The sequence below is a fragment of the Microcaecilia unicolor genome, chromosome 3, assembly GCF_901765095.1.
Source record: "Microcaecilia unicolor chromosome 3, aMicUni1.1, whole genome shotgun sequence".
NCBI classification, from domain to species: domain Eukaryota; kingdom Metazoa; phylum Chordata; class Amphibia; order Gymnophiona; family Siphonopidae; genus Microcaecilia; species Microcaecilia unicolor.
Window position 1 is genome coordinate 413,333,215 of NC_044033.1, and position 18,249 is coordinate 413,351,463.

Consider the following 18,249-nt stretch of genomic DNA (forward strand, 5'->3'; position numbering starts at 1 on the left):
GGATTGGAGAGTGGAGACACTGCTGGAGCCTGGAACTCGATTCTGGAATGATCTCTCCTCGAACTTCCTTCCCAAACCAATTCCCACGTCCAGGTAGGGCCAGGCTGAGGCTCGCCTCGCACCTGCGTGCGTGTGCGCACGTCGTCCAGTCATTATGGAATGGATGATGGGAAACTACGATGCGCTGCCTGGGCGGCCCTGCAAGCCAAGTGCATTCCCGAAGCCGAAGGTAGGCGCCGGCCCGGCGGGCTGATGTTGTCGAAGGCGGAGCCTGCCCTGGAGACCTGAGCGGGTGCCCGGCTGCCCGTGACGTGGTACGCTAGCGCTAGGCTGCCACTGCTGCAAACTGCAGCAGTGTGCACTTGGGTGGTGGTGGGCCGGGGGCGGGCCTGAGCGAGCGAAATCGGGCTGGATTCTGTCCCCTCGGAGCCTGATCAGCTGAGCCACAGCGGGTGCGTGCGGGTGCCGTCCCTGTCGTCGTGCCGTGCTGCTGCTGCTGTAATTTGGGTGGGCGGGCCTGGGCCCACCCGTAGCTACGTCGCTGCCTTGGCCTATATAGGGAGTCAATAGATTTTTTTTAGCTAAAACGAGGATATACTGATTTCTTCAAAGAAAAAATTAAATGTAAAGCTGCATTTTGAAGAGTTTGGAGATTTTTCAGTATATACTCTTAACAACCCAGTAAATCCTTTGTAGGTAAACTCAGGAATAACAGAAGGGCTGGAGGATGCATGGACTGGACTCCCAGTGAAAGTGGTTGAGGCAAAAACACCAACAGAATTAAAAAAAAAAGCCTATGATATACAAACAGAATATTTCTACCTGCAAAGTAATTGAAAGGAAAGCCAGAAATCAACAGTTGTTAAGTGCTATGGAGTCAGTGTCAAATCATGGCAACCCTCTGGATAGTTGCCTTGAACTGTGCTCAGTCTTCAGTTAGGCAACTGTTAATAGGGTAGCATTCACAGCTGCTGTTATTGTATAGATCCACTGTATTGCAAGTCTACCTCTTTTGCATTGACCTTCACCCTTGCCATCTTTCTCTAAAAATCTTTTTCACTTGATGTGTTCGAAGCATGAAGGTCGAAGTTGTGTCATTTGAACTTTCAAGGAAAGCTTAGGTTTGATCTCCTCCAATACAGATTGATTTGTTCTTCAGGCAGTCCATGGTATATACAATATCCTTCCCAAGCACTATAATTTTTAAGACAATCAATTTTCTTCCTGTCTTGCTTCTTCACTGTCCAACTTTCACAGCCAATTACATTACTGAAAATACCAGGGCTTGGTCTAAGAAAACAATAGGGCAGACAATCCGCAAACTCGAAGATGGTGGTTAACAGAAGCAGATCAGACTCGGGGAATATATGCTCCAAAACCTTTTATTATAAAATAAAAATCAAACAAGCTCAACACAGGCTGTGTTTTGCCCAGGCTGTGTCAGGGGCTACAAAATGCTGCCAACAAATAAAACAAAGATATGTTAGTAAACCTCTTCACAAATAACAGAAATAAAAATACAAATATAAATATAAAAGCCAGAACATGCACTTGCAAACACTCAAAATGACATTGTCACATACAAAGGGATTAGTTAGAAAGTAAAAGGAGGACGCCTACCCAAGCGGTGTTCAAAAAATACCTCACCACCTTAGTGAGACTGAAAAATAAAAACATATATAAGCCGTAGTTACTTAGTAGCATAATAAGTTTCAGCACTGAACCCCACAGAACAGCATAAAAGCTTTCTCCTGCCAGTTCACTCCAGAAGATGGCAGCCTCAGATAGCAAACCTGCAGTCTTCATATTAAGATATATAGTTTGGTTTTTTTTTTATTATATATAACTTGTTTTTATTTTTAAGCCCTGTTGTGCTTGCTTTATTGAACTCTTTTGTTTAATTGAGAGTGCTATTTCAAACTTTTGGCAATTGGTATGTATATTTTTACTCATATGATGGCTGCTCACATTTGTTTTTCTGCCTTTTTAGATGGGCTTTTATGTGCATTTAAAATACCCTATTGGTTCTTGATTATTTGATCATATTTTGCACAGTCTTGCCCACATTGTTCTGTATTTGTTTAATGCACATTCTTTATACAATGTATTTCTGTTTGTTCTATTCTGAATGCACACAAATGCTCTGGTACCCTTACACTCTGCATGTTGTATAATTTTGTGTGATATATTTTACACTAATGTATTTTTATATTATTATCATTTTACATGTATTTTTATGTGTTTTTATGATTGTATTTGTAGTTCTGTACCCCTAAGGCAGCCCACGAGTGGGAAACTGTGGACCACGTTGGGTGAATTTTTCAATAAAAGTAATTGTTGTTTGACCCGCTTTCTGTTACTTCACAGATGTTTTCCAGTCAGTTGGTCATGTTGTCTTTTAAAATTTCTGGCAGAGCCTTGTAAGTATTGTAACAACTGGGAATGCCATCGATGCCAGTGCCTTGCTCTTTGATAAAGCTTTCAATGCTGCTTTGATGACTTCATTCATCTCCAGTAGTTCCTGAACATGAGGTACAAGTTGAAACAATTATTGATCCACTTGATCTTTATGGTATAATACCTATGTAATCTTTTCACCTTTTCTTGATCTTCTTGAGATTGTTCAACATGGATCCTTAAGTGTTTTTAGCATTCTGGTTTGAGGCTGGAATTTTCTATTTAATTAACGTAGCTTTAAGAAAGCTGATCTTGTTATTCCTCTTCCTCTTATATTTTCTGATTCTGTTTCCTTGCATGTATAGTTGTAGTACCTCACTGTGTTTTGTATTGTGGCAAACTGGAAATTCTGACTACATTCCAAGACTGCCTCTCTATGTTTCTGAGTCACCCATTTTGACTATTTTTGCTTTTTCACTTTTGGTGAGGACTTTTCACTTTCTTCTTGAACAGCTTTCTTAATGTCTTCCCATAACTCTTCTGGTACTCTGTTGTAAGTATCTGGATGAGGTGAATCATTCATGCAGGCAGTCTTTAAATTCCCATGGTATATTTCAAGATCATATTTTGCCTTGTTCATTACAAGCTTGCTCTTTTTCACTTTTAGTTTGAGTTTGCATACTACTAGCTCATGAGCACAGTTGACTCCATGTAATCTTTATTGACGTTATTGAGCTTTTCAATTGCTAACTTCCACAGATGTCACAATCTGATTTTGTACAATCCACTGGGTGAAGTCCATGTGTACAGTCACCACTTGCACTGCTGGAAGAAGGTGGTTTAAAAGATTGTTGGCCTTGCAGAATTCTATCAATAGCTTGTTTCTGTTGCTGAGCCATATTTTCCAATCACTTGGCCTTCTTCTTTGTTCCCAACATTTGTGTTCCAGTTGCCCATGACTATCAGTATATCTTGTTTGCATGTTCTGTTGTTGGTGTATATACCTGAATAATGGTGGTATTGAAGGGTGCATCTTGTACACAAATGGAAATAAAGCATTCACTGACTAGATTGTATTGCATTACTGTTCTTGCAAGCTTCTTAATTATAAACATAATATCATTTCTGGTATAGTATGTTATGTGATCATCAGATTCAAAGTGCCCAAATGCCAAGTCTATTTCAATTCACTAACAACCTTATGAAGGCCCTTGGAGAAGAGACCAGGTGCTTCCCAGATTGCTGGATACCAAACTGATGGCAAGCACACAGCCTTTTAAGGAAATCATTAACAACACATCCCTTGCAGAACTGGAGAAGCGTTTAAAAGAAACACCATTCAAACCTCCTACAGTTGAAAGTGCAGAAGGGTTTCCAAGTTACAACACGGCTTCTGAACAACTTCATGAAGCGGGCTACGATGCATACATCACAGGACTCTGCTTCATCTCCATGGCAAACTTCCTAGGTTCCTTCCTCAACCCTCCCAAGCTCAATGTCTCTGCTCGATCAAAACTCATTGAACCATTTTATAACAAGTTATTTCTTATAAGGGTTATGGACATACCATATCTCAATCTACAAGGGCCAGACTTCCAACCAAAACGAGATCATGTCCTTCATGTTACCTTTCCAACAGAATGGAAGACAAGTGATCTGTATCAGCTTTTCAGTGCATTTGATAACATTCAAGTATCCTGGATTGATGATCCATCAGCGTTTGTGTCACTTAGCCAGCCTGAACAAGTTCAAATAGCTGTCAACACCAGCAAGTATGCGGAAAGCTATCGGATTCAAACCTACACAGAGTATGTGGAGAAGAAGTATGAGCAGAAACAGCCAAAGAGAAAATGGTCTGAGAACAGCTGGAAAGAAATAGAGAGGAAGAGCGTCTCAGCATCTGGAATATCCCTCAGACTGGCCTCTCTCGGAAAGCCAACTACCTATATGCCTCGATTCTTCACCAGCTTTTCCAACGGGCCACTGGCTTCTCCCGCGCTGTGGGTTCTCTTTCAGCGTCGACTTCTGCTCTGCTTTGTCTCCAGGCCATGGTTATCACTACGAGTCATACCTTCTTGGCTTTGCTGCTGGACTGTGGTGGTCGTCCTCGGCGATGTTGGCTGCTGTTCATCTATTCTACGGCTGCTTTGAGCTTGGCGAGTGCTGCACGTTTGAAGGGGCCCTGTTTCCTCCTGAATCGCCGATTCCAGCTGTTGGCCATCGCCCGCATTCCTGTCCTGTTCGCAGGAACTGATTATCTGCCTTAATGTGTCTCAGCGAGTCAAGACCTGATTTCGGACTCCCTCCTTACTTTCTCCTCTTTCTGTTTTCTTTTCCTTGCCTACTTATTTGTTTAAATATTGTATATTCCCCTTCCCTTCTTCCTCTGTTCCCTCTACCCTCTCTACTGTCAATGTAATTGTTTCTTTGGTTCATTGTAAGCTGCTTAGAGGCTGCTTTATGTGGTAAAAAGCGGGGTATAAATTATCTAAATAAATTTAAATAAATAAATAAAATAGCTGGAACAGTGGAAGAATATTTGTAGGCTGAAAGATCAACTAGAACTAGCGTTTGTACGGCTAACAGTACAATAGATATATCCTACAGTTCTTATCTGCCATCACATTCTACCTTTCCACGATGTCCAGAGAATATGATCTATGAACAGGTAGAATGTCATTCTTCTAGCCCCAAGTGTCCTACAGATAAAAGCCTGCAAGCAAAATGATTGGCACACTCATATCCACCACTGTTAAACTCCCCCACAAAGTTTTCCAATAAAATTTCATCAGTGGATTGATGTGGGGAGTCTTTACCCTGTTTACTTTGCAGGTCTAAGTACATGATGGAGGTAAAGCAGGTGCTATTTCAAAATGAAATCTTCCACAAACTTTACTAGCTATGCTTAATCCCATCCCCACTGCTACATCTTTTTCTGACATAGAAGATAACTTTGTAAACTGCTCCAATAGATGTGGGGGGTAGTATATCAAAGTTTTTAATAAACTATTAATTTCAAAGGAGTTTTATCCAAGGGCAAATATCTATTTACTCCCGATTATCTTGGAGGTATGCAGCCCTGGTTACAGAGGTACCTAAATCAAGAGGATGCCACCTATTTAGTGAAAGTTTTGGTTTCGGGATTCCTTGTGTGGGGGTCTAGGGCCATGAATTCCACTTGAATATCTAGAATAGTTGGAACAATTAAGCAATATTTGTAGTCTGAGTTGGAGTTGGGTAGGACTGTAGGTCCATTTTCTGTGTCCCCAATAGTAAACATCATTGTCACCCCTGGCTGTAAAAAAAAAAAAAAAAAAAAAAAAGGACAACAAACCCCAAAACAAAAATACAGTAATTTCAACCAATTCACAATTGGTCTTTCTAGAGGGCAACTTAGTCAATGATTTTGTGAATCAGGAGCTATGGACTCTGCATTATGCTCCCTTTCCCTCTGTAGTGTAGATGGAGCACCATTGCAGCATGGCAGTGTGAATGATGAAAGTTAATAATTTGCTTTCTATCTTTTGCTGGCGCATCTCCTGATACTTAGAACATAAGATGTACCATGTCGAATCAGACCAAAGGCTCATCAAGCACAGCATCAGGAGTTTGACAGTAGTCAATCAAGGTCACAAGTACCTAGCAGGATCCGAAAGAATAGATTAATTTATTATTCATACACAGAGACATGGCTAATAATGGTTTATGGACATTTCTCAAAGCTGTTCTAAACCCCTTTTAAGCCAGCTATGCAAACTGCCTTAACCACATCATCTGGCAACAAATTCCACCGTTTAACTATATGTTGAATGAAAAAATACTTTCTATGGCTTGCTTTAAATGCTCCTTTGTCTCAATAGTACATGAAAGTGTAAACTGTATTTCCTTATTTATACATTCCACCCCACTTACACATTTCCATCGATATCTCCTCTGAGCTCCATACAAGAGAGCCCTAACCTGTTATTTGTAAGCCATTCCATCCAGTTTGTCCTTATTTGCTATGCTACACTTTCCTTATTTGCATTTGATTACAACCTCTACAGTTACTCAAGATGTGGTACATAAAGTAACCCCCCCCCCCAAAAAAAAAAAAAAAAACCTTAAAGAAATGCAGATCATTATTATCATCCACTTCCCATCTGCCTTTAATTACAATCACATTTAAAACCCTAAGAAATCTCACATATACATTCATAAACAAGACCATTCATTCAATAGCTCATCCCAATAATTGCAAATCAAGTGGGAAAAGCATGAATAGCATGGCTCATGGAGTTCTCTCAAAATCATCTACATTTGTTTTATACATTTACCTGCTCTATGCGTGTGTGTGTATCATTGTGGTCAGATATGTCTGTTTGTATATAGGCACAGGGAGAGGCAAGGTGGTCCAGGTTGACCATGTTTTTGTTTTCAGGATATGACAATGATGATTTGCCATCTTGATATTATATTGTTTCCCCCCCCCCCCCATTTTTACTGCTCCCCTCATTATATGCAGGTACTTTTTTGTCCCTAGAGGGCTCGCAATCTAAGTTTTTGTACTTGGAGCAATGAAGTGCCTTGACCAAGGTCACAAGGAGCTGCAGTGGGAATCGAACCCAGGCCACCAGGATCAAATCCCGCTGCACTAACCATTAGGCTACTCCTCCACTCACAAGTTATTTTCTCCCCTACTTTGTAAGGCTCTTAGTGAAGTAGCATGTATCTATTTTTTTAAAAATGTCTATTTACTTTGGATAATTATTTTTAAATGCATGCATTGTAAAATGTATTTGTAAAAATCATGAATATTTAATTAATATTATGAAATATAAAACCTAATCTGGCAATTTCAAATATTCTTAAAAATGCTTCCTTTTAAAGAATAACTCAAAAGGGATGTACTATCATTTTTACAATATTTCTTCACTCTCTGCCCAAGTAAGCCCCTTTAAGGATAATTATGGATTAATTATAACTACAGGACTGAGAAATCCCATCTGAAAGGCTTATCTATGCTTGCAGAGGCAAAATGCATGGCAAAGCCATGGAGAGAACATTTCTCAACAGGATGTAAAAAGGAATAAACTAAGCTTATATTTTTAATGAGAAATGGTGTCTGTGTAATTAAGCAACAGTTGCCAAGGGCCCTTAAAACCTACCAGGGTTCTTAATGTACAGCAAGTATCTGACTTGGAGGTCATTAGAACTGTTATGGAAGACCTACATTATTAAAAATGAGAAAAGATATTTAAGTTGTTTTTCTGGTTCTATAAGCAGCCTTGCAGCCAGTTGGTTTATAGACATGGGCACTGTAGCACGGTTAATGGCTATGATGTCAATTAGAATTCTTATCTCTGTGTTCTGGGCAGGCTCTCTCAGGTTGATACTACAGAGCAATATGTGAAAATATATAAACTTCTCTACTGTTTTCATTATAAGCACACATGCAGCTGGCTGATTTTCAGACAGCTGGCATTTAATGACCCAGAAAACGTTCAACATTTACAGAAAAAACAAAATTTACAAAATTCAGAAATGTTTACATCATGCAAAGGATGTCTTCTAGTGCTGGTTTCAGTACAGTTTAGATCATCACTGCCCGTAAGTCACTATCATCTTAAGCCATTTGATGGAAGGGCCGGCACAACCCGACAAGCATGCCAGGCTATTGTCTTCTCTATCTTTCCCAGTTCCTGCATCTCCCCCACTACATTGCCCCCATGCAGCCAGCATTGCATCTCTGATCCCCTCCCTCCCCTCCCCCGGGGCAGTGCAGCATCTTTCTCCCATACCTCCTCTCTTTCCGGCGATCTTCTAAAAACGTATCCTGAGTCTCTCCAGCAGCATTGTCAATGGATGCAGGCTGCCTCAGGCCTTTCCTCTGTCGCATCCTACCAACCTCTAATGCAATTTCCTGTTTCTGTGAGGGCGGGATGGGACTGAGGGAAGGCCTGAGGCAGCCTGCATCCTTTGCCAATGCTACTGGAAAGACTTGGGGCAAACTAAAGCAGGACAAACGGGAAAGGGGAGCTGGGGAGCAGTGACTGAGAAGGGGGATGGAGGGAGAAGGACGCTGGGGATGAAAAGGAGGGCAGATGGGAGAAAGAGGCTGGAGCCTTCAAATTGGGGGGGGGGGGGGGCAGATGGGAAAAGGAGGTTAGTGCTGGAGCTGATGGCTGAAAGGGGGCATCAACTGGAGGTTAAAAAGAGAGGATAGTCCAAAGACAAAAGCAGAAAGTCTAAGCCTCACAAATGTGCAACAGCAAACAAAGGAAGTAAGGCACCAAAGAAGATGAGGATTCCAAGTGTATAATATATAATGGACTAGACACAGGTGTGTTTTGGCATGTGTGCCTGCGTCACATTTGCCCATACGATAATATTCAGTATGTGAGTAGGATTTACATGCAACAATGGGCGTTTGACAGTAATGGTGTGAAAGGGCCAACAGCATTACTACTGAGGGAACAATCCGGCAGCATTTTGCATGCAAATTAGGCTAAAAAAAGGGGGCAGGTGGAAGGAAGAGACTATCTGAAAAGGAGGGCAGATGGGAGAAGGGGCTAGGTCTGGGCTGAAAATTGGTTGGGGGGGCAGGTGGGATAAAAAGGCTGCAACTGAAAAGAAGGAAGGGCAAATGGGAGGAGACAGCTGGGACAGAAAAGAAGGGAGGGCAGGTGGGAGGAGGAGGATGGGACTGAAAAGGGAGGAGGAAGATGGGAGAAGGAGGCTGGAACAGAAGCGTAGCTAGGCTGAGGTGTCAGGGGGAGTGGAGAGTAGACGGCGCTTATTTTTCATGCGACAGATCGCGTGAAAAATAGGTGCCGGTGCTGTCAGAAATCTGTTTGGGGGGGGGAGCAGTCGCTCCCCTGGCAACCCACCTAGTTACACCTCTGGAAGTCAGATGGGAGTAGGGGCTGGGGCTGGAACTGGGGGCAGGTGGGAGAAGGCAGCTGGGGCTGACAAGGGGGGCAAATGAGAGAAAGTGGCTGAGGCTTGGAAATGGCCCTGATTCAGGGGCTAAGGTGGCTGGGGATAGGAACAGGGAATGATACTGGCAGATGGTGGGAGCAGATGCAAGAAGTGGCCAATGTTGGCAGATACTGAGGGCATATGCAAGAAGGGGCTAATGCTAGGGCTGGGACAGAGAAATGGGAGACTCAGAGCTATCCAACTGTGGTTGAGGATGGGATGGGAGAAGGGATCAAAGGGTTGAGGGTTGATGAAGGCCCTGGGGGAATGCAGAGAAGGACAAATATGTATGGGGGAGAGGGAGAAGCAAGGGAATATGCAGGGGAGGGTGAAGATGGAGGACCAGAGGAACGGGTACTGGTGTTAAGGTGGAGGAAAGACAAGGTGAATAAATAATGTAGAGGGATGTCGGTGGACAGATGCTGGAGAAAGTAGTATGGGAGAAGAGGCAGGGGACAAAGGATGATGGGGGAAAAAGAGGGTGAGGGGCAAAGGAATGAGAAGAGAAAGGGTGGACATAGGGAAGGTAAAAGGAGAAATGGGAGCCTGAATAAGGGGATAAGACAAAGGGACTCGAGCTGGAGAGGGAATGAGTGATACGGAAGGAGTTGGGGTTGGTAAGGGGTGAGAGGCAGAGAAGATAAGCTGGAAAGGAAATGAATAAAGAGCAAGCAGATGAAATATAGGAAATAGACTGGGAAAAGAGTAAGACATGTAGGAATGGGAGAACTAGGGTGGTAAATGCTGTAAGTAAAAAGCTGGTAAGCAGGTAAATGATGGAGACTGAAGAATGAAAGGAGGGGAAAAAGGAGGAACAAAATTTAGCTAGATGTAGGTTAACAAAAGAGTAGATGAGAGAAATGGAGAAAAAATAAAGAGACCGTGGAATCTGAGTTTGATATAGGGGAGGAAGGGAAGAAGATATAGCAGAAAATAGAAATTAGATCCTGGAAAAGGACTTAGGAGAAAACCAACAAGAGAATGTAATAAAGAGAGACTAGGACCAACCCAAGTAGAAAAACAAACAGTAAGACAACAAAGGTACAAAAAACTTTTGGATTTTTAATATTTAGTGAAATGAGATGTCTAATTTGAAAATGCGGACTTCTTGTATTTTGTTCTATAGAACAGGAAATGTCTTTCTACTTCTCTTTTTTCATTGTTACACTGTGCACAGTCTGCTTTCTTGGGTTTTTATTTTTTTTGCTAAGTATTTGTTTCTGTGGTGTGTTTTTCTTCTATAACCAGAGAAGGATTCTTTTACTGTGTAGATTCTGTGTATGGTTGTTCTCTCTTCATAGCTGGAGGTGCTCTGGTGTTCTAGAATATTTGCAGCGCTGATTTTCTATAAGTAGAGTTAGTGCAGCTTAAGTGTCTGTTTGCAAGGTTTTGTGTTACTTCTCAGTGTCTGGTAGTGGAAGGAGTTTCTGTTGCTCTCACTGAGGAGACACCAAAGTTTGAACAGAATATTTTTTTCATTCTACTTCTGCTCTGTACCTGTTGCTGGGAATTTTATATTGGTCAATTAGGGAATGTTCCATGTGAATGAATAATTATATTCTATGGGGACAATTCTATAAAAGCTTCTGTGCACCAAGATGCAGTTAGAGATTATTAGCCCAAGTCAGCATTGACACACCTAAACGTAGGTGTCAAGAGTTAGATCAAGTCTAGAGAACGCATAACTGTTGATGGCTAAATGTGGCACTTCAGTATGTTAGCTTACACTTACATGTACTCCCCTTGTACTTATGTGCTAATTGACCTCTGCATGTAAAATTAAAGAATAGTGCTTTAATACTTAGACACAGAAATGTGTGTTATATGCAAGTGCTAGTATTCTATAACATGTACACAAATGGGGCCAGATTCTATATTTGCCACCAATGTAAAAACGTGCCTATGTGTATTCTATAACTGTGTCTGAAGTTAGGTACGGTTTATAGAATACGTGTAGCATCATCCACATGACTAAAATTTAGGTGCAGCTATTTACACCAATGAAAAGCTGGTGTAAATGCCCATGCCTAACTTTAGGTACGGAACAGGTTATTCTATTACACTGCGTGTAAATGTTAGGAATTCCCACGACTTGCCCATATTTCTCCCATGGCCACACCTCCTTTTGAGATCCACTTGGTAAAATTTATGTGGACTACTTAACACTCTTAGCGAGTAACATATATTAACATAGTAAATGACGGCAGATAAAGACCTGAACGGTTCATCCAGTCTGCCCAACAAGATAAACTCATTTTACATGGTATGTGATACTTTATTTGTATACCCGAGTTTTACTTGTCCCTGCCATTCTCAGGGCACATACCGTAGAAGTCTGCCCAACACTCTGCTCGTACTAAAAGCTCTGAAGCAAACGTCGAAGCCCCTTAAATTTACATTCCAGTCCATCCATATCTATTCAGTTACGATCAGGGTGCAGACTGTAGAAGTCTTCCCAGCACTGGTTTTGCTTCCCAATTACCAGCGTTGCCACCCAATGTCTGCTAAGATTCCATAGATCCATTCCTACTAAACAGGATTCCTTTGTGTTTATCCCACGCATTTTTGAATTCCATTACCGTTTTCATCTCAACCACCACCTGCGGGAGGTGTTCCACGTATCTACCACCCTTTCCATGAAAAAACACTTCCTGACAACTCCTGAGTCTGCCCCCCCCCTTCAACCTCAATTCATGTCCTCTAGTTCTACCACCTTCCCGTCTCCGGAAAAGGTTTGTTTGCGAATTAATACCTTTCAAATATTTGAACGTCTGTATCATGTTACCCCTATTTCTCCTTTCCTCCAAGATATACATGTTCAATGCTAAATAGTAGTAGTAGGTCAGCAAGTCTCTTCTCATACAGTTTGCAACGCAAATCCCATACCATTTTTGTAGCTTTTCTTTGTACAGTTTCCAGTCTTTTTACATCTTTAGCAATATACGGCCTCCAAAACTGAACACAATACTCCAAGTGAGGCCTCACTAATGACTTGTAGAGGGGCATCAACACCTCCTTTCTTCTGCTGGTTATATCTCTCTCTATGCAGCCTAGCAGCCTTCTGGCCATAGCCGTCGCCTTGTTACACTGTTTCTTCACCTTCAGATCCTCTGACACTAACACCCCAAGGTCTCTCTCCTGAGTCGAGCTTACTAATCTCTCCCCTCTTATCCAGTACCTCTTTTGGGTTTCTGCACTCCAAGGGCATCAGTTTGCATTTCTTGGCATTAAATTTTAACTCTAATCAAAATACTGGGTTTTATTTCATCTTCGGTTTCTTTATTATTAACTGTAAATTTTATATAGAAACCATAAATTCAAAATAAAAAAAAGTGAAAAGGAAAAAAGAATACCTTCTTAAATTATGTAAATTGTGCTCCGTTTTTTGGTGTATTACACTGACCGGAGTCATAGCATATATATCATCACCATTTTAAGTGGAGTGGGCAGTCACGGTGATGGTATTTGTTGGAACATTTTAATTAAAAGTATTGCACTGAACTGGATTACAGCTAAGAGTAGTGATCACCTTTAAGGATACCACTGTGGACATCTTGAAGCACACTGCCCACTCCACTTAAGATGAGTAATTTAGAGTCTGTGTGAGTTTTTTGGCTAATGAACTATGATATTCTGAGATTTAGGAAATGTACTCAGCTAGTGGAGGCAGGGTTGGTCTATGTGCTATGATGGTGGAATGGTGATATTATATATGCTATGACTCTGGTCTGTGTAATACACCAAAAAACTGAGCACAATTTACATAATTTAAGATATTCTTTTTTCCTTTTCACGTTTTTATTTTGAATTTTTTGAATTTATGGTTTCTATATAAAGTTTATGATTAAATTTTAACTGCCAGACCCTCAACCATTCTTGTAACTTTTGGAGATCCCTTATCATAGTGCACATAAATTCTAATTAATGCCGATAAATGCTTGTTAACATCCAATTATCGGAGCTGAATGGCTTGTTAACCAGTTGAGTTATGTGCGCAAATCAGAATACACCTACATTTGCACGCACAACACTGATCGCACTATATAGAATTTGGGGGATGACGCCTAACTTTAGGCACCCTGATATAGAATTAGGGGATATATGACTTACATAAAATTGACTAAATGGTGTGGGAACCTGAAGGTGAAACTAGGGGCAGAACTTGGACTCTACCAAGCAAAAAGGAATTCTGCTGCCCCTGGGGAGGGGAGTGGAGGAGGGAAGAAAGAAGGTTGAAATGCTGGATTGGTAGGGGGCACAGACTGATAGGTTGCAGGGGGGGGGGGGGGGCACCAGTACCGGCCTTGATTGATGGTCTATGCCAGGAGTGGGCAACCACAGTCCTCAAGGGTCACAATCCAGTTGGGTTTCAAGACTTCCACAATGAATATGCATGAGAATGATTTGCACGCACTGCTTCCATTGTATGCAAAAAGTTATCATGCACATTCATTATGGAAATCTTGAAAACTCAACTGGGTTGTGGTCCTCAAACACCATGGTTACCCAACCCCTGGTCTATGCAAGAATAGTGGCATGTGTCAAGTTCCTAGTAAATACTGTCTTTCTGTGGTGCAACTAAAGTGGTTTACATTTATTATATGCAGGTACTTTCTCTGTCTCACTGGGCTCACAACCGAAGTTTTCAACAAGTCACAGAAACAGAGTAACAGCAAACAGAGACTATACGATTTATGTAGTTTGCTCAATATATTTCCCAACACAATACCATGGACTTCAACAGGCTTTTGGCTTTCTCTTTACTTTTCACAATTATGTTACCATTCATCCCTAGCTCTCTTGAATTCTGATACTGTCTTTGATTCCAGGACCTCAAATGATGTGCAGTCCATCTATAATTGAAGAGCCAGAATTCCATGCAAACTAAAGATAACATCTGATAATCTGCATAAATTTTCAGACTATTAAAAATGTTACAACTGTTTCAAAGTGAACTTACATGTATAAATTCATCTTAAAAATTACCCCATTCAAACTAGCTGCACACAATTGTACCTGGTATTTGGTATGAATAAAACTGGATTTATACATTATCCCCAAAAATTTTGAAATGCATCTGAAATTATTTGAAAATGAAATTCACACCTCGGGAGGAGGGGGGAGATTGCATTAGGGTAGTATAGCACTTAACAGACATGCTTGAAGATCTGCCGAAAAAAAATGGCTCAAAATGGCATAGCATGGCTTTCCAAACAATTCAAATTTTTATGCTAGAGCTTCTCAAACTGTGGATCGGGAATCCCAAAACCTGCCTTTGGGGTTACAAACCTAGGTGAGAGCTCTCCATAGATGCCTCACTATTCTGCACCTCCAGAGGGTCATAATTTTATTTGGTCACAATCATGGGGTCGCGGCCACAGAAACACTGGGAAGCACAGGTTTATGTTGTGGGAATTTCTGTATTCTGTGATTATGAAAGGAACACAAAGCAACCTAGCACATCTTTCTGCTTGTGCTGGCGAGGTTTTTTTTTAAGCTTTACCTTTCAACATGATCAACATTGCCTGCTGCACCAAGACCTCCGATGGTATAGATTTTCCCATCATACACCAGGCTGTTGTGTCGGCACCTTGGGACAGTCATTCGGGATACAAGATTCCAATTATCAAGTAGGGACATGTAACACCAGACATCTGCAAGTGCGACACCAGATTCCATTCCACCTGGGACCATGAGTAATACAGGAAGAAAAAAAAAAAATGTTTTGAGAATGACTAACACAGGTAACTCAGGTTTCTCTCTCAAGAACTAATTATAAGCTCCAATGATATTTCATTTTTAATCATTTGTGCTTGTGGTAAGAAACATACATTAAGGCTCTCTTTCACTAAGCCTTTTTTTAACCATGTCTACGGTAAATAGAAAGGGCAGTACTGCACAAGCTTGCAGAACCTCATTATTTCTAATGTCTTTCACAGTTCATAGCCACAGGAGGGCCTGGTCCCATCTATTTTGCCTCAGTCCCACCCAGCTGCCAGATACATAATTCTGTAGCTGGCAGGGATCCCCCAAATACTTGGCAGCTGTTGAAATCCGGAGCCTGCCCAATCATCTATACAGCGGCTGTCAGCAGTTTAAAGTGTCTCAATCCTCATCTCATTCCCGCTGGTCAACTTCACCATCACATCTCCAACTCCAACCCTTTCAAGCTGGCTCTCTCCCCAGTTTTTTAAATCCCTCTACATTTTCAGCAGAGGCTCACTGGCAATTGCCAGATCTAGAACAGCAGTGCTGTTTTCTTCTGGTGGCATGTGACTCTCAGTAAGTTTGAACCGCATGGCGCCCAATCTCCTGCACTGTTCTTTTTCTCTTGAATAGTAGAGTAGCTTAGGCAGTGAATGACTCAAACTTACAGAGACCTGCAAAATGCAGGTAGAAAACAGAATAATTAATTTGGATTTAGTACCAGTAGCAAGACTCTGAAGGAGGGAAAAGAATTGGGGCTGAACTTAAGGCAGATGGTTGCCATTCAGTGAATTTACATCACTTCCTCTCTCCAAACAGAGACATTTCTGACAGGTTAGATACATTTATGTGCACATAGTCTAGACAATTTTATAAAATGCTACATCTGTATGTAAAACTCTGTTTTGCCCACAAAAAGATGTGTTTTAAAATGATCTAAATGTCTGGTCTGAATCTCCAGTGTCTCCAGCTTACTTTGTGGATCATCCCATTATCCTCATGAAGATCAAGAGTTACAATTTGTAAAGATACAGACCCAGGCCCCCAGATTGTTACTTTTTTTCTGAGTGTTCAGGGATAGTCACAACGTTGGACTAGGCTTGAGTGGAAAGATTCATTGCAAACAGTTCCAGACCCAGAAGATTTTTTAAAACACTGAAATAAAGGGGAATGATAACAGCTCTAATAACCTTCACTGTAACAAGCTTGTATTAATCCTGGACATGTTTTCACCATACACATACTCCAGAAATGCGGTTAGCTCTTTCACTGGTAGGGCCCACATAAGACCTTAACCTCACAGCATGATCTCTGATCTCTCATTGGTCCCCAGGGAGGAAACATTCTAGTGCTTTGATTTGTTCTATAGACGTTGCTGTACTATCCTCCTGGTCTAGGCTCCCTATCGCAGGTCATCAAATTATCCCTTGCAACAACTGGTCCCAAAAACAAATGGAGAAAACGAAAAGCAGCAACTCCAGATAGATGCTGATATCACACTTAGCCCAGACAACTCAGCAATATGCTCTGGCCTAGAAGCCCATTAGGAAAAGACATAAATGGGTGAAAAGAGCTGATAAGAGGTATGTCCAATCAGCGTACATGTTGCTCTTAATACATTTCTAAAATAAAAATGGCCAAGGGAAATATATATTTATTGCTGAGTAGTTTAAAATGTATTAAAAAAATGAAGGCAGGTTTTATTTTTTGACTATACCTTAAATGAGAAAGTAGTGATTTTGTTGAGCACAACCTGTACAATGCCACAGTGTTATAATTAGACTCCATGAAATTGTGTCATTAGAGCAGGTAAAACTTTTAAAAGAATTATTAATGTGCATCTAACGTTTTGAAAATGTTCTAACTATAAGATGTGCCCTTGAAAATTACAAAAGAAGATTATGCAGTCTTAAGGGAAGCAAAGAACTAAACCAGGGGCTTACTTTTTTTCATGATCTAGCACCCAGTGACAAGCAAAAGTTGGATCAACAATCTGTTTCTCTTGGTAGATCTATATACAGTTGCAGCTTTCATACTTATGGACAGCCATTTCCTTCTTACCTGAGAGATAGATATTGTCTCCAGCGCTGACCACACTAAAAAACTCCCGATCGTAAAACGGTAGGCTGGCAAGTGGGTACCACTTATTATTCTGTGGGTTTAAGCAAGTGACTGCAGTCAGAGTTCTCTGATTCATTCCAATCATCTGACGCCCTCCAACCAAGACTATTACTTCTGCCACACCTAATGCACAACAAAATTAATGTGAGAGAGAAAATTAACCTCTTTAGTGGCTGTATACATGTTTAACAAACGCAGGCTCTGTAAACATGTTTTCTTATTAGGCTGTGAAAACCATATTGATCCAGAAGAAAATAATACGTCTTACTTTTCACAGACAGACATAATTGTGGAAGAATCAGACGTAATGAGGCTTGAAGTCAACCAGCTGATAGTGAGCTTTTAAAATGTTACAGGTAAAGGTCCCAGCAGAAAGATAAATGTGATCTCTGGAAAGGACACCACTCGTAAATCTATCACTGGAGCTGCACTTAAAAATTATGGAGCTAATATTGAAACAAAGTTATATGTTCACCACTGGCTGGAGTACATATATATAATTTAAGTGTGGATTTTAAGCCCTTACATACATAGCAGCACCCTGATAAAAAAACCTCAGTTACCACAAAAGTAATACAATTTCTTAAAAAGAAATGTGTTAAGGGCTTTCCTAAACTGAAGAGAACCACAAATTCTTAAGAGAAAAGAAGGAATTGAATTCCAAAATTGTGCAGCCTGATATGGAAAAGTTGATTGAAAAATCCTCTTTGCCTTTACATGGCAAAATGGGGGAAACTTAAAAAAAAATGATTTCTAGTAGATCTAGAAATAAAATCATTTAAAAAAGCAAGATGGATGCCTAAATACGCAAGGGTAAATCCATACAAGCTTGATAGGTCAAAGCTGATACCTTAAATTGAAATTTTACTTCTAATGGTAGCCAATGCAGATGGAATAACAAAGGAGTAATGTGATATTTGTCTGCTGCAAAAATAGTTCTTGCCCTGCATTCTGTACTTGTTGTAATTTAGACTTCAGCAGCTTTGTGCAACCAATATAAATAGAGTTGCAATAGTTTTGAAAGTATCAAAACCTGAACCAAAAATCTAAAAACAGATTTAAAAA

At 40.8% G+C, this 18,249-nt stretch overlaps 1 protein-coding gene across 1 annotated transcript in view; it reads right to left on the reverse strand.

Moving 5' to 3' along the window:
- The window catches only part of KLHL29 (kelch like family member 29), a 915,027-nt gene that overhangs the window by 76,836 nt on the left and 819,942 nt on the right, over positions 1-18,249 (reverse strand). Inside the window, exons 11-12 of the mRNA XM_030195140.1 lie at positions 17,125-17,307; positions 14,861-15,041 (exon numbers count right to left, since the gene is read on the reverse strand). Of these exons, the coding sequence (XP_030051000.1) occupies positions 14,861-15,041; positions 17,125-17,307 (364 nt within the window). The remainder of the gene's footprint in view (positions 1-14,860; positions 15,042-17,124; positions 17,308-18,249) is intronic.